Genomic DNA, 24,921 nt, shown 5'->3' with positions numbered 1-24,921 from the left:
GGCAGAAGACGGGGCTAATCCCAGCCCAGTGAAGCACTGAGGCTCCCCGAGCTGGGTCCCCAGGAAAGGGTGTCTGCAGAACCCTCACCCCCGCCCCCCGCTGCCACCTCCCCAGGGACAGGCCCCATAATCCTGCACAGTCCCACAAGCAGCGCAAACTCGGATCTGCCCTCTAGCTGGGAAGGGGCCCTGGGACACCTCCAAGCCAGAGCAGAAGAGCACCCAGGGCTGTCCCCAGTGCTGTGGGCCTGAGAGGGCTGCGTATTTGCTCAGCACTGGGCGGGGGTGGTGGGGGTTGACACGCAACACGGTGGGGGGGAGGGGATGCTCAGCACCGGGAAGGGTGACGCTCCAGGGAGGGGACGTTCAGCACCGGGGTGGGGCCATGAGGCCGATGTCCCCAGCCTCGGAGAGGCCTCCCCACCCAGGTTAGGGGCTCCCCTTGCTGACAGCACAAACTCCCTGGAGTAAGAACACCCTGATGGTAAACCTCCTGGGAGTCAGGACCAGGGCAGACACTATCTGTGCCTCAAGACACCACGTAGAAATGACGTGGGCAGGACCCTTGCGGAGAGCCCGCCCAGGCCCACGGAGCCCCACGGGAACCTCAACCCCGTGGCCTCCAGAGCCTCCAGTCCAACGACTGACTTGAACGTGGGCATGAGTGGGGGCCTGTGTGTGTCTCCGGCTTTACGGTACTTGGGAAGGAAGAAAGAACAGAACCTTCCCAAGGAGTATTCCCGGGCCCGGAGACCAGCAGCAGACTTGCCCTCTCTGTTTACGCTCAGGAGGGCATCGGTCTGTGGAAGCCGTCCCCGTGCCCTCCTGAGGGTGAAGGAAGCCCCCCCAACAGTACGCCCCTCCCGGCCTGCTGTCCCCACCCTGCAGCTGGCATGGCCCACGGGTGCCCCCGCCAACGGAGAACAGGGAGCGCTGCCCCACCCCCGTACCCCACGATTCCCCACAGCCACCGCCAGGCCCACCCGCCCCTCAGGCCCCACCGCTCCGCCGATTCCTGGGGGCTGGACGGCCTCTGGCCCATGTGTCCACTTCACTTCTCCGGCAGAGATGGGCCCCAAGAGGCCTGCAGGGGCAGGTGGGCTCCCATCTAAGCTCCGTAAGACTCCGAGTGGGTGGGGTCTGCGTCCGCAGCACCCGCCCTGCCGGTTTCCTAGGGAAGACGGAGGACAGCAGCCAAGGGATGTCCCGTCTCTGTGACGAGGAGGGAGACGGCAAGTCTCAAGAGGGATCCAGACCCACGGGGTCCAGAAGGGAAGGCGGCGGACTGCTCCCCAGGCTGCAAGTCTGTCCTCTGGAGGTGCGGGGAGACGGGTGACCCTCGAGCCAGCACTACACCCCCACCAGGCCCGAGCCCCACCTCCCTGAAATGAGAGCCAAGCTCCGGATCGTGACCCAGTTTAATCGATTGGTTTAATCGGCGTGGGCCCCATGGGGGCGTCAGCAGACAGCATCGGGCTGCAAGCCCCCCGCCTGCTGGCCCTGGTCGCCGCCGTCCCGCAGGGGGATGGACTTCCTCATGTGGGTGCACAGCACCTCGTCGATGTAGATGGTGTTGTCCTTGACCTGGATCTCCTCCTGCAGGGCCAGCTGCCTGCGGTGCAGGCCCTGCAGCTCCGCCTGGGCCTGGCCCAAGGCATCCTTCAGTCTGCGGGGGAGAGAGACAGGACGCTGACTTCTCTCTGGGATGGACCGTGGACACCTGCCCCTCCCTCTCTGCCTCTAGGCAGACTTCAAACTGGGGGCCACAGGCAGAAAACCCAAGAGAGCCCCCAACCTTCAGAATGGTGCATTTTTACCTAAACGGCTGGATCGGGGCTCTAGAAAAGTGTAGCTAGGGACCCGCTTTCTGCGTGGCCGCAGTTAGGGAAGCCTGCCCTGGGGAAGCAGGTCCTGTGAGGGTGTAGATGTTGTCTGCCTGCCGGCAGGCTCCCCACACAAGCCACCTACCTGGCCACATTGTGGGCGATCTCGCCCACCTCCCTGAGCAGCCGGTACTGCGCCACATCGCGGCACAGCTCCACGTTCGGCCGGTGGGTTCTGGTCTCCAGGCGCGTGTGAGCCACCTTGGCAGGCCCCTCTTGGTCAAGGATGGCCTTCTCGAGGACCGTGACGTTCTTCTCCTGGCAAGCAATCTCTTCCATGACCTTGAGGAGGGATTGGAGGAGGGGAAGGCTGGTGGCGCTCAAGCTCGGTCTGCGGTGATCACGTCAGGTGGCGACAGGGGACTCCCACTCAGCCCAGCGGGGACCCCACAACATGCCTGACCTCTCGCCCCTGCAGCTGTGACTGCTGGGGACCAAGGGGCTGCCCCCGCCCCAGAACCTCGCAGGTGGAATGGAATGACTGGCCACTGTTGCCTCGCCCCTCCCTGGAAGCAGCCGCTGGCCTGAGTTCCACCCCCAGAAGCCTGAAGAGTCTCTCCGAGTGGTTTCTGGGGTTTCTCTGATGGTGGCTTTGTGCACAGAAAAGATCACTCAGAAATTACTTGGGTTTTTAGATTAATATTTAAGTAGCTTAAATTTTTATTTCTTCCTTAAGCTTTTGCAGTTTTAACTTTGCATCATGGAAATTTCCAGATGCCAATGGAACTAGAGAGGCTACTGCCCCTCATGTGCCCCTCATCAACCCAACCAACGGTCAATACACAGCAGGTTCTCCCCCATCCCAACCCTGTCCGTCAGCTCGATTATCTGTAAATCCCAGATATTATACTGCATTAGTCTTGAATTGTTGAGTACATGTTTTTAAAAGAAAAGGTCTCTCTTTTCTTTTAACCTAACTACAATATCTTTATTACACCCAAAAAATAATTCTTTACTATCACATTATATCTTATAGTATTCAAATTTCCCTGATTGTCCCATATATTTTTTAAAGATTTTATTTATTTATTTGAGAGACAGTAAGGACAAGCAAAGGAGCAGCAGAGGGACAGGGAGAAGCAGGCTCCCCACTGAGCAGGGAGCCTGATGTGGGGCTCGACCCCACAACCCTGAGACCATGACCTGAGCCAAAGGCAGAGGCTTAACCCACTGAGCCAGCCAGGCATCCCCCCATATTTTTTTTAAAGAGTTGGTTTGTTCACATTAGAATCCAAAGGAAACCCACACGTTGCATTTGGTTGTCTGAACTTTTCCTTTTCACCCAATAAGGAAACAAATGTGCCTCCAAAGATGAAACGGGGTCCCCCACCATTGCCTTGGGGGCTGGCCTTCTCGGCCGGCTCTCTTCTGGCCCCACGTTGACCAGAGAGAGGCTTTGCTCTAGAACTGCGTCGGGGTCTCCACAGAGCAAGGCCACCCACCCGGGCAGCGCCACCTTCCACCAGCCCCAAACCAGATGGGCTGGAGTGCATACACGTCAGGTCCTGAACACCCAGTTTTAAAAATGAACGTGAGCGACATCGTTTGTTACGGACACTTTGAACACACTAGAGCAATGGTTTTTCATTTCACCTAAGTCCTTCCACCTTTTGCAAAGTACTGCTGGAGACGGTGAACGGCGCCCCGGGCTGTGTCCAGTCCTCAGGACTGCGCTGTGCGGCCGCCCCTGTCTGCCCCTCCTGCCCCCATCTCCCCCTGAACCCACCGCCTGTGCTCAGGACCCAGGCCGCTGGCTCCCGTGGCCTAGCTGTTCCACACCTGGCCAGCCCACGTTAAACAGGCAGCTCGGAGCCAGCCGTGATGGTCGCGTCCACTCCATGGAAACCTGCCAAGGCTAAAGTTCAGGGTCTTGCCTTGTGACTTGTTTCCTGAATGCCAGTTTCCTGGCACACCCCTGGGAATGGAGAGGCACAAGGAGCCAGAATCCTGAGCCAGCGGGGGGTTCGCGGAAGCTGGCGGTACCTAGCTGACTCAAGGAATGTCAACACTCTCCATCCCCCTGGCCGCATGTCACGCAGGGTAGGGTGAAGTCCCCTCCGGTCCCCGGGAGCCCATGCCCTGCTGTGAATGGGGAGCCATGAGTGCACCTCCCCCCGTCCACCCAGAGCACAAGGCCCAGGGCTGGCGGCCCAGGCCAGCAGCTCCCCCTCCAGCAAGCTCACCTTGGCCAGGTGGGCGGCCAGCTGGTCCCTGGCAGCCTTGGTCTCCTGCAGCCCATTCCTGAACGCCATGTCCACCACATCACACTGCCTGTGCAGGTCACTGGCCGTCTGCGACAGGATCCGGTCCACCAGGGCCTTCAGGGCCAGCGAGTTGTTCCTCTGCCTGTCGGCCTTCTCCACATTGTTGTTGGAGAAGTCCAGCCAGTCTTCCAGACTCACGGAGCTGCAAGGGAAGCCATCAGTTGCTCAAGGCGTGCCTGGGCTGTGGGACAGGGCGGGCAGGGGAGACAGGGACAGGGTCCCAGAAGTCTGTGCTGACGCCGAGGTTTTTCTCCTCGGCCGGGCACAGGAAGTGTGGGGACCCTGGGCTGGGTCCACCTCCTGGTCCCTGTAGCCGTGCCACCTCCTCCCCTGAGTGGGGGCCGTGGGAAGGGGAGCCCGGGAACTACCAGCTTGCCCTCAGGATATCTGAAAACACGACAGGCAGGCAAACCAATTCTCAAGGTTTATAGGGATTTGACATCAGACGCTCCCAAAGGGGGACCCCAGGGCACTCAGCACTGTGTCAGAATGACCCGCGGGCTGCCCTCCGCCCGGGACACAAGGAGGGACCCACTCACTGTGGCTCAACCCTCACAGCCTTCTCCGAGTAGTGGATGTTTGGGGAGTTGTTGTTGAGGGAGAAGCAGATGTCGTCGATGGTCAGGGCCACAAACTTGTCCTTCAAGTCCTTCTCCAGGTTGTACTTGGCCGAGCGGTTCAGCCTGCAGGGAGAAGCGGGGGGTGCCAGGTCTGGTGCAGGATGCGGCACATGCTTCCTTCGGCCCAGCCCCCCCCCCCCACAGCCCCAGACGCTGGGTGACGGCTTAGCCAACCCACCTACATCTTCCTGACCCTTCTGATGGGAGGGTCCGAGCCCCAGCAGGAAAGGGCTCCAGTTCACTGTCTGGTAACTCCAACCGTGCCCGCCCCCCCAATGGCCAGCGCGCCGCTGTCACGTGGGCCTCACACCGCGGGTTGCATCCTGTCCCAGGCTCCATCCTGGATGGGCCGCGGGGAGCCATGGATGGGCACACAGCCGCACCTGATCTGCTCAGACACCTCCTCCAGGGTGCGGGTCAGCAGGGCCATGACCCCGCGGATGATCTCGGCCTCCTTCACCAGCTCCTGCTCCACCACGTCATGCACCAGGTCGATGCCCACCCGCTTCTCCCTGGCCAAGAGGAGGGGCTGGTCACAGAGCGCCTGCTGGGACGCTGACTCCACTTAGAGCTACCTGGACGACGGGTTTGTGGGGGACTCGACCCGGCAGGAGGCCGGGCTGTGAGATGTCAAAATATCCAGAACTCAGGGAGCCCAGATCCATGGGCTGCTGGTCACCTGCTCAGAAAAATGCCAGACGCACTTCCCCTTCACTTGGCCGTGACTCTGGGAGGCTGTTCCTTCTGACCTGTCATTGGGCATGTTCGTTTGCCTCAGAATTGTGAACATGTGGGTTTCTTTCCTGGAAACAGGAGCTCATCCTGATGTTTGCCAAGGATTTGGACCCAGAAAGGTGCTCTACAGCGGAAATGAGGCAACGTCCACTCTCCCCCGCCGGGCGCTCACCCCACTTCGGGGGCCGCCACGATACCCAGCTTCCCTCTGGAGTCAAGGGGAGGAGGTAATTCAGTCGGGGTCACGTGCTCTTAACCCCGGAGGGACCCATCACCACCTGACTCCTCCACCCTGCAGGGCAGTGCCTGGCGAGAAGGCTCCTCCCCCACCCCCTGCCCGCCCCAGGGTGAGGTCTGGGGAGGCTTCCTCTCCCGTGAAATGGGGATACTCTTTCCACCTTTGCAGGGTTGTGGCAAGGAACAGGGGAGGCACAGATGGTGCCTCCCTGGCTCGAGGCAGCAGCACCAACACCCTCCCAACACCCCCGCCCCCCACAACCACCCTGGGTGTGAACTTGAGCAGCCGGTGGCGGGCTCTGTGCACACCTGCTCCTTCCCTGGGATTCACAGACCCCACATCTGCTGGAGGGGGCTGCTCTTCCCAGGAAGAGGGAGCTGCCTCGGGTTCAGGAAGCAGCAGGTAACTGCACACCTGGGCACCACCGGCTGCTGGGCGTGAGGTGTGGCCCGGAGAGGTCATGGGCTCAGTCTGCTAGGTCCTGACAAACCTCGAACCTCAGTGGCCAGACCAAGGAGCTACAGCTCCAGCGTCGCAGGGAAAGAGTTCTGGGCCCCCAGAATGACCCGTAGAAACCTGCATCTGAAATCGTTCTTCCAGAAGCCAGTGTGCGGGGGCACTGGACATGTAGGGGCCTGTGTTGGCAGCCACAAGAGGCCCTGGGCGCGCGGGGTCGGGGGGGAGCTGTGACAGAGAGCAGGGGGAGGGGGACCTGCGTCCTTCCTCCTAGAACGTCCCACTCACAGGACTTGAAGGAGGGAAAGGACAACGCACAGGGCTCCCTGGGTTCCAAAGTGCTCCAGTGAGGCTCTGCGTACTGGCGCAGACTTGTCCCCTGGGAACCTGTCCTCGAGGGCCGTTTCTGCGGGTGTGGCCCCATGACTAAGCGCCCGTCAAAGGGCTGCACGGGCCAACGGGGACTAGCAAACCCAATTATTCCTACTTGCTGGGGCATGGAGGGGAGGGCTGGAGCTCTGGCTGCCATCTGGAGTCACAGAGTCACCCGGGGAGTGAAGACCCACACCACGTCAGCCCCACGCTGACTTCCTGCAGACCCCCTAACTGTGAGGGACAGAGCATGGCCCTACCTCAATTCAGCCTTAGTTTATAGTGTTCCAAGTCTCTGCAGCCAAACCGAGTCCCAACCTACATTTAAGTGAAGGTGTGAAGAGCTCCTTCCACTGCCCAGCACGGCGGGCTCCAAACACGGGCTCCACAGCCTCACCGGGACCCAGCACCTGGCGCAGCTGCACTTTGCCCCCAGCAGCGGGACCCCACAGCAGTGACTCCCACCTGTACTCCAGGCACATCTGGTTGATATGCAGGGGCTCCTTCATGCTCTCCAGGGCGTTCACCAGTCTGGTCTGGTACGTGAGCAGGTCCTCTGTGATGTACACCAGCTGCTCAAGCTTGTCGTCCAGCTCCTTCTTCCAGAACCGGACTTCCTCGAGCCTCTGTTCTGAGGTACACGGAGCAAGCACACGGCATCACACACACGTCTGCCCACTCCCCATGCTGCCATTTCTGGGATCAGAAACGTAAAGACCACCCTCAAACCACCCCAGCTGCGTTCTTTTTGCGGGGGCCCTTTCATCTTGTAAGTGCTGATTAGGGGACGGTGGGAGGGCATCTCTTCTTACAAGACCAACATCCAGTTAATGCAACCATCGCCCATGAATTAATGCAACCGTCACCCATAAGGGTTGACTCTAAGGCTTTAAAAACCACTGTTTTTAATAACTTTAAATTTTATCAAAGATCTAGACACACGTTGTTTGAAAAGTCAACCCACCCAAGTGTTGCAGCTCTCTGACCTGTCCCTACCCACTCCTGCTTTCTGGAAGCAATGCATTAAAAAAAAAAAAAAAAAGATTTATTTCCTTATTTTAGAGATTGAGGGAGGGAGGGGCAGAGGGAAAGGGAGAGAGAATCTCAAGCACACTCCCTACTGAGCACAGAGTCCAACACGGGGCTCGATCCCATGACCCTGAGATCATGACCTGAGCCAAAACCAAGAGAGTCCGAGGCATGGCCGTCAGAGTCCCCCAGGTAACCCGGGAGCAATCACGTTCTAGACACTTCCGGAATTTCTTCTGGCCTGTGCTCACACTGCTCCTCACTCATGATCAGTTTAGACGATATCTACCAGTTCCCTGTGACTGAAAGCCAGGATCTGCTCTGGGACAGCACGCTCTCACTGCCCCGTCTTCTCTGTGGGGCTGCATCGCCGTCTTGCGACAGAACAGCTTGCTTACAAGATCGTAAATGCGTAAATGGGGTCTACATCTGGGCTGTGGGGCGTGCTGCCATCTATTTCTCCTCTTGTGGGATTTTCTGGTTTTACAGGGGCTGGTAGTCATGTCTTTGTTTCACGTTCCAGAGACGCAGGACTGTTTCCTTGGACGTTCTGCCAGAGCTGCAAACACCCCCGCATGTTCGGCCCCATCAAGGAACCCGCTGGGTTTGCTTCTTTCCGGGACCTCTGCCCTGGAGCGCTTCCTCCTCCCACCCTCCCTCCCGCTTGCTGATGATGGTCACAGGTTCTGGAACCCCCTCAGCTTCGCACCTGCCACCGCCCCCTTCCTCGCCATCACATTCTCCTGCGCTCGCCCCTTCCCTTCTTCTGAGTTTTGCAGACTGTGCGCTCATGATTTTAATCTCCAAGGATGCTTTCTCATCCCCGAGCGGTCTTCAAGAGTCTGTTTCCTACGTGCAGTGTCTTCTCCAAATTTCCTGAATATTTTATGGCTCATCTTTTCTTCTGCCATGTGTGTGGGTCTGTCCGGGTGTCTGTCATGTTAGAGGCGCCCCTCCAATGTCTCTGACCCTTGCTTGGTTATGTTTGAGGCTACAAGCCTCGCGTGCCAACTGGGACCTCTTTCTGCAAGGTCTAGGTTTGCAACTTGACTGTCCAGAGTGAACGGACAGCCCAGGCATCTCTTAGATGTCCAGTAAGGGTGTCAGATCAGTAAGAGAATGAACAAGGGAGGCTGCAAAGCAGGCGAGGTTAGCGTCCTCTGTCTTAGGGCAGTGAGCTCAGAGACAGAACCAGAAGAACGCACATTTTCCCCCAGTATTTCAAGATACTCCATCACTCCTCTCCTGACCACGGAACGGAACGGCACCGTGGCCACACCTCCCCGTGGCATCCAGGTGTGGGCACAAAGGCAGCAAGTGGCGCATCTTACCTAGTTTCTTGTCCACATCGCTTTGAGACTTCCTCGTGGTCTTTTCAATCTCATCCACAAGCCTCTGGCTCTCTGCCACCAGGCGTTCGGACCGGGACCGCTGGGCCTCTGCTCTGTGGTACTGGTTCTTGTTAGCGACCTGCCACTCTGAGGGCAGGAACTTGGGGGGAGGTTGGAGCAGTTTGGCCATAATGGTTTTCCAAAGTCCTGGTCACAAAGACAGACACTTGTTGAGTTTCATCGAAAGCACTTGGTCCTTTTTTTTACGTCCGTTTTTATTCTAGTGTGACATACATTCCCAAAGGTGCATTCACCACCTTCTACACACAGAAGGAACCATCCGTGTAGCCTGACCTCAGCTCCCTTCTCTCACTGGCCTCCCACAGGGCTCCCACAGCACAACCACTAGAATGTAGTTTTGGAATTTGGGGGCTTCATGTAAACAGAATCACCCAGTGTGTTCTCTTATATCTGACTCCTCCACTCAATGTCATGTCTGTAAGATTTGTCCCATTGCCCACAGAGCTGCGGTCTGCAGCTGTGGTCTTTCTGCAGGACACGGTGACTATGCCACGCCCACCCATATCTACTGCGTGCTGATATTTGGGTTCCTGTGCGGGGCTGTTGTGAGAATGCCAATCTCAGATGTGTCTTTTGGTGACCACAGGCACACATTTAAAAATGTGTCAGAAAATTATCAGAAAGGCTGGGCCTAGGCAGCATTCACTTTTAGGACATCCTGTGCACAGAGGAACCCAGCCACAATTCTGAATGAACGATCCTGTGTGGTATCTGTACACTCAGAGCTGGGTATGGAGCCCACTCAGCAGGGGATACGAACCCTCTGCAGGACAAAGAAAAGCCAGAAGGCGGCCTGTGCTGTATGTGGTTGGGTACCCCCTGCTGCCCACCCCACCGCACCTGCCATCTTCTCGCCAGGGAACCTGCTTCCCACCCCACCGCACCTGCTCTGCACCACCCCACCTGCTTGCGCGCAGCCCCCCCCCCCCCCGGGGACAGCTGCCCGCCCACGGCCCTCAGGGCGGCGGGGCTTCCACACCCCCACGGCCCTCCGAGTGCGGGCTCAGAATACCCCGGAGCAGCACCCGCGGAGTGGAGATGAGGCCGGCGGGGGCTGGCAGGGAGCCCAGGCCGGGGGCTGGGCGGTGGGCGGCCTGCACTCACCGCAGCGCCTGCGGGAACCGCGGACCACACGCTCGCCGGCCGCGCCCGCACCCCACCGCACCCCAGCAGCAGCTCGAGCAGAACCGCTGGTTACTAACCCGCGCGTCTCCGTGGCAACCGGGGACGCGTCCCCTGGGCGAAGGGGGCGGGGCCGGACCGGCGGCTCTGCGCAGGCGCGACCCTGCGGCCTCTCGGCGGCGGGGGCGGCAGACTGGGGGACCCGGCGGTGCCCGCCGCCCACGCCCGCGCGAGACACCAGGCAGGGGACGGCGACCACGGCCCCGAGCCCGGACGCGCGGCACCCGCGGGGCTCAGTGGGCTGAGCCTGGACACGGGACCACCGGTCCGGCGCGGCGGGAGAAGCGAGAGGCCGGGCGGTGGCGGGCGGGGATCGGGGGTCGGAGTCCGGGGTCGGGGTCGGGGGCCGCGGTCCGGGGTCGGGGGCCAGGGTCAGGGTCGGGGGTCAGCCGTCGGGGTCCGGGGTCAGGAGCAGCTGTCCGGACCCGGAGTGAGAGCGCGGCGCCGGGAGTGCGCTAGGGCTGTGGGACCCGTGCGTCTCCCACGGAGAAAATGAAGGAACTTCCCACTGGGGGACAGCGCGGCGGCCGTTGTGCGCACAGCCCGAAATCCGGGAAATGGGCTTTCAAATCTCCCGCCCAAAGGACGGGCCGCGTCACCGCTTTAAAGCAGCCAATGGGAACCCAGCTCCCCTCTAAGGACAACCAATCAGGGGAGGCTTGGCCTCGTGAGGACCGCCCCTAGGTCTCCCGAGGCGTCGGAGTGCCAGCGAGCCCCGCAGAGCGTCATGAATATTAAGTGATGCCTGTCCCATGGCATGCAGGGAAGCTGGTGTTGCATATTCATATCCCCGCCCCCTGCGGGGCCGCTACTTAAGGAGCGTGCAGCGCCTTGGCAGCAGTCGGGGTCCGGGTTAGGAGCTTCAGTGTCTGTCCCTGACCCGGAGGGACGCTGCGCGCGGGAACGGGGCTGGGGTCACGCGGCTCCTGAGTGCGCAGGGCTCCCGCACTTGGGCAGCAGGAGGGTGCGTGTCCTGGGGAGCCCGCCAGGCCCGAGGCCCCCCGCCCCGGGGCGTCCCGGATTTGCAGGTCCGCAGGCTTCGTGGAACTGTTGGAAACGGTGGAATGGGCAAAAGTAGTGACACCAGCTCTGTGGCTTATGACCGCAGGTCACCGCCGTGTCTGCGTCGGGGTGCACAGTAACCTCGCCCTGCCCCACGGGGTGGGAGCGCTGGGAGAAGACGCTTGAGACCTCCTGGAGCACCGAGCACCGGGCACCGGGTACCAAGCACCGGGCACGGTCTGGGATGGAGCGACCACGGGCGTCTCCACGGATGGACCGTGCTCTGCATGCCTCACTCGGACGCGGCTGCAGCTCCGGTGCTTCAGCAGGAAGGAAGGAGAACGACCTCTCCGTCTGCCATTTACTCTGGAGTCGGGTGTAAATGCAGTACCTGAAAATCTTTTCCAGAGAAAAACCTCATGTCGTACTGGCAAGCCAGCCCAGGACTGAGCCCGAGCACCTGGCGCCGGGCTGCAGGCAGGGACTCACCCCCTGGCACCAAGCTTAACATCTGCCCAGCTGGCCAGCCACCAGACCTTAAGCAGCGGGAATGTTCAGGGTTAAGGGCACGGAAGCTCTCTGTGAGTTAGAGATTTCCGTTGGTCGGATAAAGCTGTGTTCCCCCAATCTAAGTCATTCTGGTGCCAACTTCTTAATTACCGACCGAGCCGCGCGTCAGGGACCCACCTGTAAAGTTACTCAAAGGCATTCATTTTCACCAGTAAGCATTATTATTTTAGAAAAGGACTGTCACAGGGGGAAAGCCAGTGTCCCTGGTAGCGTAGACAGTAACCGTGCGTCATCTCACACATGTATGAATTCCAGTTACAGAGGAACCACTGGGCAGGAAGACCGTGGGAGGCCCTGGAGCTGCGGTTCTTCCGGTCGGCGCCACTGCCGCTGTTCTGACCCGTGCCTTCTGCTCTGCTGTGCGTTTCAGACCTCAGAGTTTCCAGCCACGTCGTGTGCACAGCGCTGGAGCTCTACTCCCCTTTATTTCATTTGCCATGAAAGACCTCGGGGAAGCAGTACGGGGGTTTTCAATCCATAGGTTTTCTTTTCAGTTTTTGAAACACCTCTGGAGAGAATCCGATGCTCGGAGTTGCAAGGAACATGTCTGAAGCGGCCTGATGTGAGCACCCTCTGCTGCAACCAGAGGCTGCCTGGTGCTTGAACAAGCCTGCGACGGGGACCTCATCACCTTCCCAGGCGGTCCTTCCTGGGGCTCCTGTGCTGCAGAAGCATTCCGGTAGTTTCCACGCACGGAAACTAGTTGACGTCTTGAGCCGTACAGAATAAATCTGGTTTCCCTACGCATGAGTTACCTTGATGTATTCAAAAACACGTGCCCTTTCTCCCCCAAGAAGTCCGCAGGCTGGCTCCTCTGGCTCCTTCACCCTTCTATGGGGTGATGGCATTTCTAAGCTTCCCTCCCACCCTCTCTCCTCCGGACTTGTTCCAGTTTATCTGTAGTCCAAAATGGCATGTAATCTTCCCACACCAGAGGGGGGTGATGATTTTAATGGAGAAGGACGGCTTTGCAGCACCCAAACAGCCGCAACCAGAGCTTTCGATCATAGCACACTTCGCCAGGCCCTCCACAAAGAGCTGACATGAACTGCTGAGGAGAGTGGCAGGAGCCCTGGGGCCACAGGGGGTGTAGACAGGGCAGGGACCTTCTGCTCCTGCCTCTGCCAATAACCCTTGACCTTGTCACTTCTCTCTGACCACATTCCTCGTTTTGGACCTGAGAAGGAGGGCACGACAGAAGCCCAGAGCGACACCTAAAAGTGTCTTTCATTAAGAAGGGATTACTGAGCAGAGCTTTTTTTCTTTTCGTTCTTTTTTTTTCCTAAGGCTTTATTTATTTGAGAGAGAATAAGCAAGCAGAAGGAGCAGCAGAGGGAGAGGGAGAAGCAGGCTCCCCACTAAGCAAGGAGCCCAACATAGGGCTCGATCCCAGGACCCCAGGATCATGACCTGAGCCAGAGGCAGACGCTTCACCGACTGAGCCACCCAGGCGCCCCAAAAATCATTGTTTTGACATTATTTCATCTTACATCGGTCATAGGAAAGTATATAACACATAATCAGCATGTATTACATTCACAAAATTGGTTTAAAGATGCAAGTCTGGCTCATACTGAGAAGGACTTCTAGAACAAAATAACCATTCAGCGATCTTCTTATTTAAATAAATGAGTTCCAAAAAATTAAAGAGAAAAAACAAAACATGCTTACACTATATGGCATTTCCTAATGAAAATACCAGAATTTTCCAGGAAAAGTAGTGTGAGGGCTTTCTTTTCTTGAAGGGCATTCTTTCCCCACATAAATTGTGTATTTAACAGAGTTTATAAAGAACGGGTCCCTAAGAGCACAGAGTACATCCGGACAAAGCGCCTGTCTCTGTTCTAGATGAGGAGGTTATCGACTATTCAGATCTAAAGACCCAGTTTCCAGAAGACGAAGGACCATGGTGGGCACAGGGGCCAGCCAGGCCTTCTGCAGAAGCTTGGGCAGCCCAACCTGATCATGGGAGCTCTAAGAGATGGTTTAAAATTCCTATTGCGTGGTGAAAAACGATGTCATTCATCGTGAGTTCCATTACATGTTGACCGTGGAGTTGTTAAATATGGATGTGTTTGTTCTCCTTCACCACAAGAGTGAACCTTCACCTTCAAGAGTCTGGCCTTACGCTCCTGGTAGTGTTTTGGTTTTGGGGTTTGTTTTTTTTTTAAGATTTTATTTATTTATCTAACAGAGAGAGAGAGATCACAAGCAGGCAGAGAGGCAGGGGAGGCAGACTCCCCGCTGAGCAGAGAGTCCAATGCGGGGCTCGATCTCAGGACCCTGAGACCATGACCTGAGCCAAAGGCAGAGGCTTAGCCCACTGACCCACCCCGGCACCCCGTGCTCTTGGTATTTTTAACGGTGCATGCTACCGAATCTTGAGAAGCCTTCAAGTATTTCTGGAATGTGGGCAGCCCTGTGCAGCGAGCCCCCCAGGGGCGCTTGTCCACCTGTGGGTTCCCACCCCCAGCTGCAGAAGAACTGAAGTGTTGGAAGCGCTGCATCTTCGCAGGTGCCTGCTGTGTCCCACCAGAGGTCTCCCCTCGGGGCTCACTTTTGCACAGGAAACAGGACATAAGCCTCAAATTGTCTTCGCTCTTGGACCGTTCCCTCCGTTGATCTGGAACAAGAATAGTTTTTTGTCCTGCAGCGGTGAGCGTGTTGAATAGATCCCTTGTGCTCTAGGAGAAGAAACGTCGTGCCTCCCGGCTCACCGCCATCGCTGGCCCTGGGGGCTCTGAGGATAAAGTGGCTTGGATTTCACCCCAGAGGATTAACATTTCATAGAGCACCTCAAGCCGCTTGAAAGTCAAGATGATGTGGGGCCAAGTGTGCACTGGACTCTTTGTATGGTTGGTTTCTTGTCTTCGGCCATTTGTGGGGTGCCGTGGCTAAAGCTGCTGGACCGAGTAAAGTAGTGCCATTCAAGGGCTGACCCAGTGGCAAGATGTGCCCCTGGAGGGTGGGGCAAAGGCTGCCCCGACCCACCTTCTGCCCTTGTCACAATCAACTCCACACCTGGGGCTGAAGGAGAGGAAACATGTATCCTCTTATGTACAGTGCCCAGAGACCTGCAAATTAAACAGGCAAAGACAGTAGCAGGAGAACAGGCATACCATTTTTATTAATGTTAATGCTTTTACATGCATGGGAGCTTCACAACAAGGAAGAAAAACTCAAAGAAGCAGCTTGACTTGGGGGCTTAGTGCCATTTTAAGAAAAGGCTATATATTATTGAGAAAGTAACTTTGATCGTCCTTAACTGCACCAACTGATAGTTGATACAGATTCATCTTGGTGTGACCCCCAATCTCGTGATAACAATCCCCTTTACCTTCAGGGGGCACCTCTTTCAAAGGAAGACTGACAACCTGCTTTTAGGCAGATAAAGGGAAAGCGAAGAACTTTTCCTGACCTGCTGATGCCCAGTGACTTTCAGCTCAAAATAGTCCTTATGCTAAAGTGGCAGATCTCCCACTGGCCTCTTCTGACCAACCCCCACCCCGCCCCAGCTTTGTCAGCACAGCCAGCTGGGGAAAGGGGGCTGAGCCCAGCACACAGCGGAGATTTCAGGCAGTCTTTCTGAGTCCTAGGTGCTACCCCATGCAGGACGGTTGTTCTGTGTCCAAGGGAGGCCTGCCCTACCCACAGCACCAGTGTGGCCGTGGACTCCCATGAAAGCGGCCCTCTGAACCCAGCAGCACAGCAGCTAGCATCTCAGCTGGGAAGACCAAGCCTCCTAGTTCCAAGCATTGAAATGAGATAATGAGGGGGTCCTGGGTGGCTCAGTGGGTTAAGCCTCTGCCTTTGGCTTAAGCCTCTGCCTTAGGCTCAGGTCATGATCTCAGGGTCCTGGGATCGATCCCCGCATCGGGCTCCCTGCTCAGAGGGGAGCCTGCTTCCCCCTTTCTCTCTCTGCCTGCCTCTCCACCTGCTTGTGATCTCTGTCTATCACATAAATCAATCAATCAATCTTTTAAAAAATGAGATAACAAGTGATTTTTAGAAGTGTTTGGTGAAAAATACAGATCGGCGGTAAGTTCAGACAGCCCGAGCTCTGAGTAATAAACGGAACCAGGCCTTGAGGCAAGGACCCTGTCCCTCCACAAGGGGCCGCCATGGGGACGCCCGAGCGGGTGTGGGAGCCCTGAGCTGGCCAGGCCAGGCTAGAGAGATCTGTGGGGGACCGGCCGGAGCGCAGCCAGGCTCCAAGACCACGCTGGCCTGCGGGGGCATCCGTGTGACAGAACGACTCCCGGGGACGTGTCTTTAGACCGAGAGCCTTGAGGAGGGGGGCCTCTCCCCGGGACTGTGCTGCTGTTGCTAAGAGGCCTGGGAGGCCACAAGCGAGTCGACCGGATCGCATTTCCTCTGCTCAGCCCTTTGAGAGCCTCACCCGCCCCTCGTCCCGCTGTCCCGCGCAGTCGCAGTCATGCTGAATGAACGAGCCCACGCAAGGGTGGGCAGGGGAGGCCGGGGAAAGTTGCAGCCAGCCAGCCCCTAAACTGCATGCCAGGCTGCCCCATCCTCCCCATGCCACCGCCGCTGCATCTGCGGGGACAGGCGGAGCCCCTGGGCCGAGGCCAAGCTGCGCAGGGCAGGGGTTGGAGCTGGGGCTTGGTCCTACGTCCACGCTACCTCTGGGCAATCAGAGACCAAGTCAGAACCAAGACCCGGGTCTCTTCGGGACAAAGGCAGGAGGGACAGAAGAAAACTTTAGGAGGGGGCCCACGGGGACCATTTGCAGAGAGACGGGGTTGTTCCAGGGACAGAGAAAGCTCCAGGCTGAGCTGGGGTCCCGCATGTGTCAGCTACACAGAGAGCCAGAGCTGCCCAGACCAGCAGACGCCCCACATCCTCCCAGCCCCAGCCGAGCCCCAGGGACCGCTGCACTTCCCAGGAGAAGCCCCCAGAAGCCTGCTCCTTCGGGGCACAGGGCAGGCCTGTTCCTCTGAGCCCCAGCGCCCCTGTTCGAGGACATCCCAAAATTACACTAGTACATGTGATTGACACCCGCAAGCACTCACACGGCAGGCACCACTCACCCCCCGACTTTGCAGACCCCGCCAGCTGGGCACGGTGCCCATCGGGGGCGAGAGGGGCCAGCCACCCGGGGAGTCTCATGTACACCGAGCAAAGGGGCACACCTGCCTGCACACCGCTTGTCTCAGCCACGCTCCCTTCTCTGCGAGTGACGCAGATGACTCAGGTGTTAAAAGGCAACCTGCTTCTGAGACAGCGTGGCGGGCTGCTTGCTCCCCCAGCAAGGATGAGCGGGTCCCCTGGGTGCCTGGAAGACGCAGAGGCCTGGGGGCCCCAGTGAGGGGAGGGGACCGGCCTCTAGGCTCTGACATGGGAGGCCCAGCATCCACAACAGCGAGAACGCTCGAGGCACAGCCCGAAAATCAAGGTAACGGACTTTCTCCTCCTGCTTCTAACGCTGTGTAGACAGCCTCACAGGCTTGCCTGTCCCCCTGGCCAGAGTAGAGGGTGCCCAGGAGGCTGTCCGGCCCCTAGGGACAGGACTCCCAGTTCTGATGTCACCTGTGCAGGCGTCCCACCCCCCGCGGTCAAGCTTCCCCACCAACCTGGTCTCCCCCACCTGCCCAGGGGATTGGGCTCAGGCAGAGGGGGTGCCCCGGACTGCGCACTGTCAGCTTGAAGATAGAGACCCACACAGCCAGCACAGAGGCTTTCAGAGGACAGGGATGGGCAGGGACAGGAAGCAATGTGATCCTCTGGAGCATCCCACCCGAGGAGTGAAGACGTTTGCGCCAGCAATCAAGAGGTGAATGACATTCGTAAAGACTTACCAAGAAAACAGTTTGGGATGCATTTCTGAAGGAGAATGAGAATAAAACACTTAACAAGAAAGTTTGGAAGATAAAACAAAAGACAAAGAGACTTAAAAATAGTCATTGAGGAAAGGTGAGCATGCGGACCAGTCCCAGAAGCCTCGTGTCCCGCCAAGGGCTTCTGGCCTAAATGGTATGGTTTTCCAGAACAGAGACCAGGTGTCTCCAGGCTGGAATGCCCCACTGTGCGCCCGACACGAGGAATACACACTCACGCCGAGACTTCATCATCGGAAACTTCGGGGACCCTGAGCAAAGAGAGGACACGCAGGGAGATAACTCTTGTGGACGACCACTTGGTCTCTGAACCGTCTTGGCGCAAGGACCGGTGAGGCATGAGAGCAGAGAGAAGGTTCACACCCGCTCCGGCCAGGTGCCCGCCTGTGAGGAAGGACACCCAGCATGAGGATGGGCAACGGGACTCGCAGGCTCCCACAGGCTGGCACTGTCAGGACACATGGGGTGACCACTGCTGGAGACGGCGTGACCGCGGTGTGGAGAATAGCGTCCGGAAACACTGAAGTGCTTGGGGGAAATGCTAAGCAAGTCACAGACACAGAGTAATGATTGGTTCCAGCAAATCGATGGAGAATGGCTCGTGCAAAGGGCCTGAGGCAGGGTTAGGCGGAAGGAGGGCAGAGGGCAAAGTCAGTGGTCCTTAGGGGCCAGGAAGCTGCAGGGTCTTGTGCTGAGAGCCGTGTGCCCTCACTTCCCTGATGGAAGGAAAATTCCTCCTGACGTGTTGAGAATAAAGCGGGAGGTGGGGGGTGCCTGCCATGCTCCAGGGCAGGACGCAGTAGGGGCTGGGACAGGGAGCTCACCCTGGATGCCCCGTGAGGTGTTCAGATTTGGGTGGACTCTGAAGGCCGAGCCCAAGTGTTTCTACGACGTGTGACCGAAGGAGGGGGTCAGAAACAGCTCCCAGGTTTGGGTCTGGGCAACTGGAAGGTTGAACTTGTTGTCAATGGGGGACAATGTTTCTAATAACTACTGAGGAACCAGTCAACGTGTACTCGGTGCACAGACAGCAACGATCACGTCATCGTTATCATTACTATTAGCTCTCATGGTTCTAGCGGTTCACCGGGCTCAGCCACGCACGTCTCACGTGGGTCCGTTGAAGATTCCAGTTGGCGGGGTGCAGACATCCCTCTCCCCCTGTAATCTGCACACCGTCTCCCCTGTACGGGGGCCCCACATGGCCAGGCCCCTCATGCGGCAGCCCAGCGCTGCACGGACACGCCCCACGCATGACCCAGTCCCAGCAGATCTGTTCCCCAGACTCGAGGCGCCGTATTCAAGGAGAGCAGGGATCTGTTTCCCCTCTTGACGGAAGTGAAATCACAGGACTCGTGACCGTGTTTTGAAGCCACAGCAGTTTGGGGGAAGGAGAGAGAAATTCAGCGGGGGAAGGGCTGGAGTCGAACATTACTTGCAGAGCCAGTGGAAAGCAGACCCTGACCGCGGCTTTAGCTCACACGGTGATACTACTGCACTCTCTCGCAGAGTGAGAGAGCCAAGCGCCCACCGCCTACTGTGAGAAACCACAGAAGTATGCAACAAACAAGAGTCGAACAATGTCGTCCAGAAGCACGGGTAAATACAAAAGGAAATCCATGAAGGAGGACCCAGAGGACACCTCCTGGGCAGGCGTGGGGGTCGGTTCCCCCGTTTACTCTGTGCACATGGATTACTTTGCCTAAATTAGTTTTTAGAAGGGTGTTCATTTTGTCTCAGTAAAATTGACTTTAAAAGGATATAGGAAACAATTTCCAAACAAATTCCCCCACAGGGACTCCAGCGTGCAGCCCCGGGAGGCCTCAGCAAGCCCCCAGCCCTCCAGGCTCATGGGGAAGGACCAGCACCCACTTAGGAGATGGGAAGGGGGGCCCGGGAAGCTCACAAACCCCTTAAAGCCCAGAGGAGACGGGTTTGCTGGCGCGTGGCTTCAGGGTCGTCTGCAGGGAACATGGTGGTCACCCCCACCTCAGGCTCCATGGGCAGGTGGGGTGGGTGGGGAGAGAAAGGGCCATGTGCTTGGAAGGGAAGTCTACCCTCTAAATCGAGTGCATTATGTTTTCCTGAATAAAAACACACCTGTCATGAAATCCACTGGCCCAAAGACACTTGATACAGCAGCTGCGACGGCCCCTGGCTGAAAATACCCCGTTTCCCCTGAGTCACTCAGTTCAGGTCAGTGGAAGCCTCTGGATAAAGTAACAAAGAAATACACAGATCTCCACTGGAGTGAAATTCCTTGGCCGGGAAGAAGACTGCAGAAGGGCACCGGACAGGGCGTGGGGACAGGAGGGAAACAGCCCGGAAGGCAAGGTCACGGCAGATCTGTCAACCCTCAGCACACTGTGACCAACGACCCCCGATGTGTAGTTAGCTACACGAAGGACCTGCTCTGGTCACTTCAAAGCCTTTATTAACACGACAGTGTGACCTGGTAAATGATGTCCCCCCGATTTTCCAGCGTGCCTCACAGTGGTGGCCATGATGTTGGAGTAGTTTTGACAGGCGAGCGGACCCGGTCGAGGGACCGCCGTGCACCTGCTCCCAGCCCAGACTTAGACCCAGCAGACACCCCTACCTCCACAGCAGCAGCGTGCGTGGCGGCAGGGATAGGGGCCCGACAATGCTGGGACAGTGTTCTGTGCACCCCACAGGGCAGTGCTTCCACCATTAACCAATCTGTGGGTGTCGGGGCAGGCAGAGGTGGCCCAGTCCACTGTCCCCTCACCAGTTGTGGGGTCTCTGGCTGGGCTCCCAGCACTTCTCTGCTCTAACCAGTCGGATTTTCTGTGTTTCCCATCTCAGGACTGAAGGGAAGGACATGGTGGTCTCCCTGTGACACTAAGAATTCTCCTTCCTCCAAGGCAATGACCTGCACCCTGGGGGCTGAAATCTGACCGTCCTCCCCAGCAGAGGCTCCAGTCAAGCCCGGAGAAGCTAAGTTACAGCTCGTTATCCGGCTTCATTTATTAGCACCTGCTGAGTAAACCAACACCGACCCCAGCGTAACCCGGCGTTAGGGACTCTCTGGAGGTTGCAGGGAAGCAGGCTTGAATAAGAATGTGCCGCTAGAAAGAAAGGCAGTGGTGCCTGATTTATTCAAAGGGAAGTCCTTGGCCTTCAGAAAGGTGGGCTGGATCCATGGAGCCGGTTCTCCTGACCTGACGGGACACTGTCGCATTAGCATATACATTCGAAACACTCACGGAGCCCCTACTGTGACAGGCACCTGTGGTCCGGGGATCGAATACAGCAGTGCGTGTGTAAGGCAGCAAAACCAGCAGAGGCGCGGAGGGTATCCGGGAATACCTTCCTGGTTGAAGGACGTGTAGACTGAGCCCTGGGTACTGGGTGGGAGACAGCTGGGTGGACCAGGAGGACAGCGCAACCAGGAGAGCTGGGGCTGGACTCGGGCCGGGTCAGGTGGCCTTTGCGGCCCCGTGAAGCGATCACTTGTGCTGAGGACACAAGGACCATCTGGTGCAGGTGACATGATGACTCTTCGTGCAGAGAACAGGGGCTAGTTTTCGGGGGTGATGGTTGTGATCTGAGTGAAAAGTGATAGGAGCCAGACACCCTTCCGGGGCACAGTGGACGGAACCCGAGATGAAGAACCACAGGAACCGTCCTCACACGTAAAGAATCAAGAGGGATGAAGGAAAGATGGACGCAGACATGAAAAGAGAAGGATCATGGGAGAAGACGCACGAGTGTATGCACACAACACGCTCGTGTTCCCTCGTGAGACAAGCGTAGACGGAAACAACGCTGATGCCGCCTCGGGGACCGGCAGTCCCTCCGGCTGACAGCGCGCACTGGGGGGACATCTCACACGTTCCCGTGGGGCACAGGACAGCTCTGCCCTGTGGACGCGCTCAAGCCCTGAGTTTCCAGCCAGCAACCTTGCTGCTGAGAGACGCCGGCACGAGCGTGAACCTCACACGCACAGGCCGTGCTCTGCAGACGACGGCCGCACGCTCCCGAGGGAAGCTCACAGCCACACATGCACCGGAGGACCCCACGGCCGTGCCGTCCCAGGGAGGACACCACTGCACAAAAATGGGAGGCAAGGTCACAGAGAAGACGCGCCAAGAGAGGACACACCACGCGATCTGTGGCGTAAGAAAGGATGGAAAACGGGCGCCTGGGGGGCTCAGTTGTTAAAAGCCTCTGCCTTCGGCTCAGGTCATGGTCCTGGGGTGCTGGGATCGAGTCCTGCATCGGGCTCCCTGCTCCGCAAGGAGCCTGCTTCTCCCTCTCCCACTTCCCCTGCTTGTGTTCCCTCTCTCGCTATGTCTCTCTCCACCGAATAAATAAATAAAATATTTTTAGAAAGAAAGAAAGTCAAAAACAGGTATGCATTTGCTTCTTGTTGTGGGAGGGGGAACAGAGGGAAAGACAGACATGCGGGGTGGATACACCAAGAGCTAAAGCAGACCAGTGGACAAAGGACGTGAAGAGAAACACCCATCAATACAGCTGGGACTTTCGAGTTAGGTAAACAGTGTCACCTCCAGAAAATGAAACAAACTAATGGAACCAAACCCTCGATTGAATACAAATAGAAACAAATGAACCTAACCACGTATCCAATTTACAGGGGGACTTCAGAGAGAAAACAAGTGACGCGAGTAACTTTGAATCCAGTGTTCTGTGCCTCAAATACAAGGAGTAACTGTGAGTCCTTGAATCCCATATTCCACGCGCCCAGAGGCCACCTCTAGGGGGGGAGAAGGCTGCAGGCATCGGCTTCAGACCGTGACCCTTTGAGCTGTGCCTCGTAGAAGAAATGCGTCCCTACAGGGACACTGCTGGGAATCAGAATGTAGAGCGGAGCGTGAGCACAGAGCGGAGGGCAGGACAGCAGGACCGGTGAATCCCGCGGTGTCAGATCTGAATCGAGGGACTGCTGTCCCTGAAGGCGTCTTGACACCGACTGTCCTAGCTATGGTCACCGAAGGGGCCTCAATGCAGGACACCCAGAGCCGGTGTCCTGACGGATACCTAGGAGCTCCGGCTGAAAGAGGCTGGGATTTCTCCAAGCAATGCCTGAGTCCAAGTTCAGGTCAAAGGTCAGCCCAGAACACCATCGAGGGAAACAGCGAGGTGCTTGGAGATGGGCGGGGACACATGGAAAGGGTTCCAGAGCTGTTATCTGCCAGTGGTTGGAGCCTGAACCATGCCAGCACGACGCCGAGGACTACAACACCATGAGCAAAACCAAGGAAAACACCAAGAATTTGTGAGTTTACACAGAACCTAAAAATTGCCATTTTCGAGGCCAGTGCAACTACTGATGATAAAAATCATCTGTCAAGAGCCCAAAGGCGTTTGGTGCAATCGGCCCTCCTGCGGGCACAGCACAAGCCCACGGTGTGAGCTCCTCACATCCTGCCATGCTGGGTATACTTCTCCCCAACTGGTGTCCGCTGGGGGTCCAGGAGGTTCCAGAAACACCCAGTGTGGGGCACAGCCCAGGCTCCGCCAAAGGGTCGAATGGAAAACAGGCAACAAACGAAATGGCAGGGACTGTTCTGAATCGAGACGTGGGAGACGCAGCCACTGAATGTCGTGCGTGAACTCGGATTGACCCTGGAGTTTTTTTTAACTATTTTTTTAACTTTTTATTTTTTTAATTTTATTTATTTGACAGAGATCACAAGGAGGCAGAGAGGCAGGCAGAGAGAGGAGGAAGCAGGCTCTCTGCTCAGCAGAACGTGGGGCTCGATCCCAGAACCCCAAGATCACGACCAGAGCTGAAGGCAGAGGCTTTAACCCACTGAGCCACCCAGGTGCCCCGATTTTTTTTAAACTTTTGAACAGCCACGAACACCAAGTGGGGACGAGTGGAGAAACGCGAACACAGCCTGTTCACGTGACGTTTTTGCGTGCATGTCTGATCTCTGACGGGTGCTAATCTACCGCGTGCAGAGGGAACGTTTATGCTCCCAGTGGGTACGTGTTCAAGTCTTCGCTGGTAGACCTTATGACCGCACGGCCCAGCGAACCAGAGATAGAAACACGCCCATGGTAGAGTGTTAACCACACAAAGGAGCTCACCCGTTCCCCCAACTCTTCTTCTGACGTTTCTGCAAACTCGAGGTTTGCTCCGGGAGCAGAGAGACCTCTGATACTCCGGGACACTGAGGAGGAGAGGAACCTTGGGCCTCTGCCCCAAGCCTTCCGTGAATGCCACGCAGGGAGGGTGTTGGGCAGCGTGGGCGGCCCATTGGCATTGCACGGGTGCAGGGAGACTTCAGAACTCCAGCGGAGCGACACGTTGGGAAGACGCGGCCATCTGCTGAATTAGCCAGCCCTGGGGAAGGAGCTAGTTTTAGAGGGGAACCCAGAGGTGAAACACCCCATTCAGACAGACCTGCACTGACTCCCAAAGCCCGCATCAGCCTGGGGTTGTGAAGCCCCGATGTAGGAGACCGAGAACAGAGTAGCACAGAGGAGGGACGGATACAGGAAAGAAGGCCGTGCCGCAGACCAGGAAGAAACAGCCAGTGAGACAGGGTGGCGGGGAGGTGTGTGGGGGGTCGGGGACACCAGGAAGAGGGTCCAACCCTGCCAACAGCACTAAGACGTCAACCACACCGGGGATGCTTGGGAGTGATGACCGTGTGGGCTTATAAAAGACAAGTGTGCAGCCCTGCCGTCGCAAAGGCCCTGCATCCGCCAGAAGGATGGCTGGGGCACCCAGAGACACCCAGACGCTGCTGCCCCCACCCCCGCCAGCCCTGTCGCCTGCCCTACTGGCTCCGAGCCGGCTTCCAACTCTTGGTCCCACCTGGTCCGCATGTCCCTCCCACACAGGCTGCCGGGATGCACAGCCTTCTCGCTCCCACCTCCCCGGGGGTTTCCCCCTGTTCAGCGCTTGCTAGGGAAGAGGCAAGCACAGGCCTTTCTCATGGGCACTTTCAGAAGACAGTAAATGCTGTTTGACACCAAAGCAGGACCAAGAACAAAGAGACAAGAGATCAAAGGCTCCAAGAGCAAGGGAGATGGGACAGATAACCACTTCCAGAATCCTCGCCGCTTAGCAGGAGCCCGTGATCAACAGGGGTGCAGAGGAGAGGGTAGGCTAAGAGGAGGAGCACGGAGGGCTCAGGCTGGCCATCAGGTCACCACCCATCACTGGTTCAAGAAACCCAATCCCAAGCTGCTTCGGCTGGGTCGGGAAGATGTCCTATCCCACACTGACCAACTTTACCCACATTTTTAGCTGACTACCCCCAACCGCCCAGAGTCCCACAGACCTGGCATGGCTGCAAATAGG

At 57.5% G+C, this 24,921-nt stretch overlaps 1 protein-coding gene across 1 annotated transcript; it reads right to left on the bottom strand.

Moving 5' to 3' along the window:
- Positions 1–1,400: 1,400 nt before the first annotated feature.
- On the bottom strand, positions 1,401–10,251 carry TEKT1 (tektin 1). Its single transcript, XM_082704568.1, has 8 exons — positions 10,114–10,251; positions 8,929–9,135; positions 7,034–7,199; positions 5,151–5,279; positions 4,687–4,830; positions 4,067–4,289; positions 1,969–2,165; positions 1,401–1,666 (listed from the first exon to the last, which is right to left on the bottom strand). Exons 2-8 carry the CDS (start codon positions 9,116–9,118, stop codon positions 1,459–1,461), a joined length of 1,257 nt encoding a protein of 418 aa, XP_082560694.1. The 5' UTR covers positions 9,119–9,135; positions 10,114–10,251; the 3' UTR covers positions 1,401–1,458.
- Between the last annotated feature and the right edge of the window lie 14,670 nt (positions 10,252–24,921).

Source organism: Mustela nivalis, assembly GCF_964662115.1.
Source record: "Mustela nivalis genome assembly, chromosome: 17".
Taxonomy (NCBI): Eukaryota; Metazoa; Chordata; class Mammalia; order Carnivora; family Mustelidae; genus Mustela; species Mustela nivalis.
Note: the sequence above shows the minus strand (reverse complement) of the source record. Positions and strands in the feature narration are given on the sequence as shown.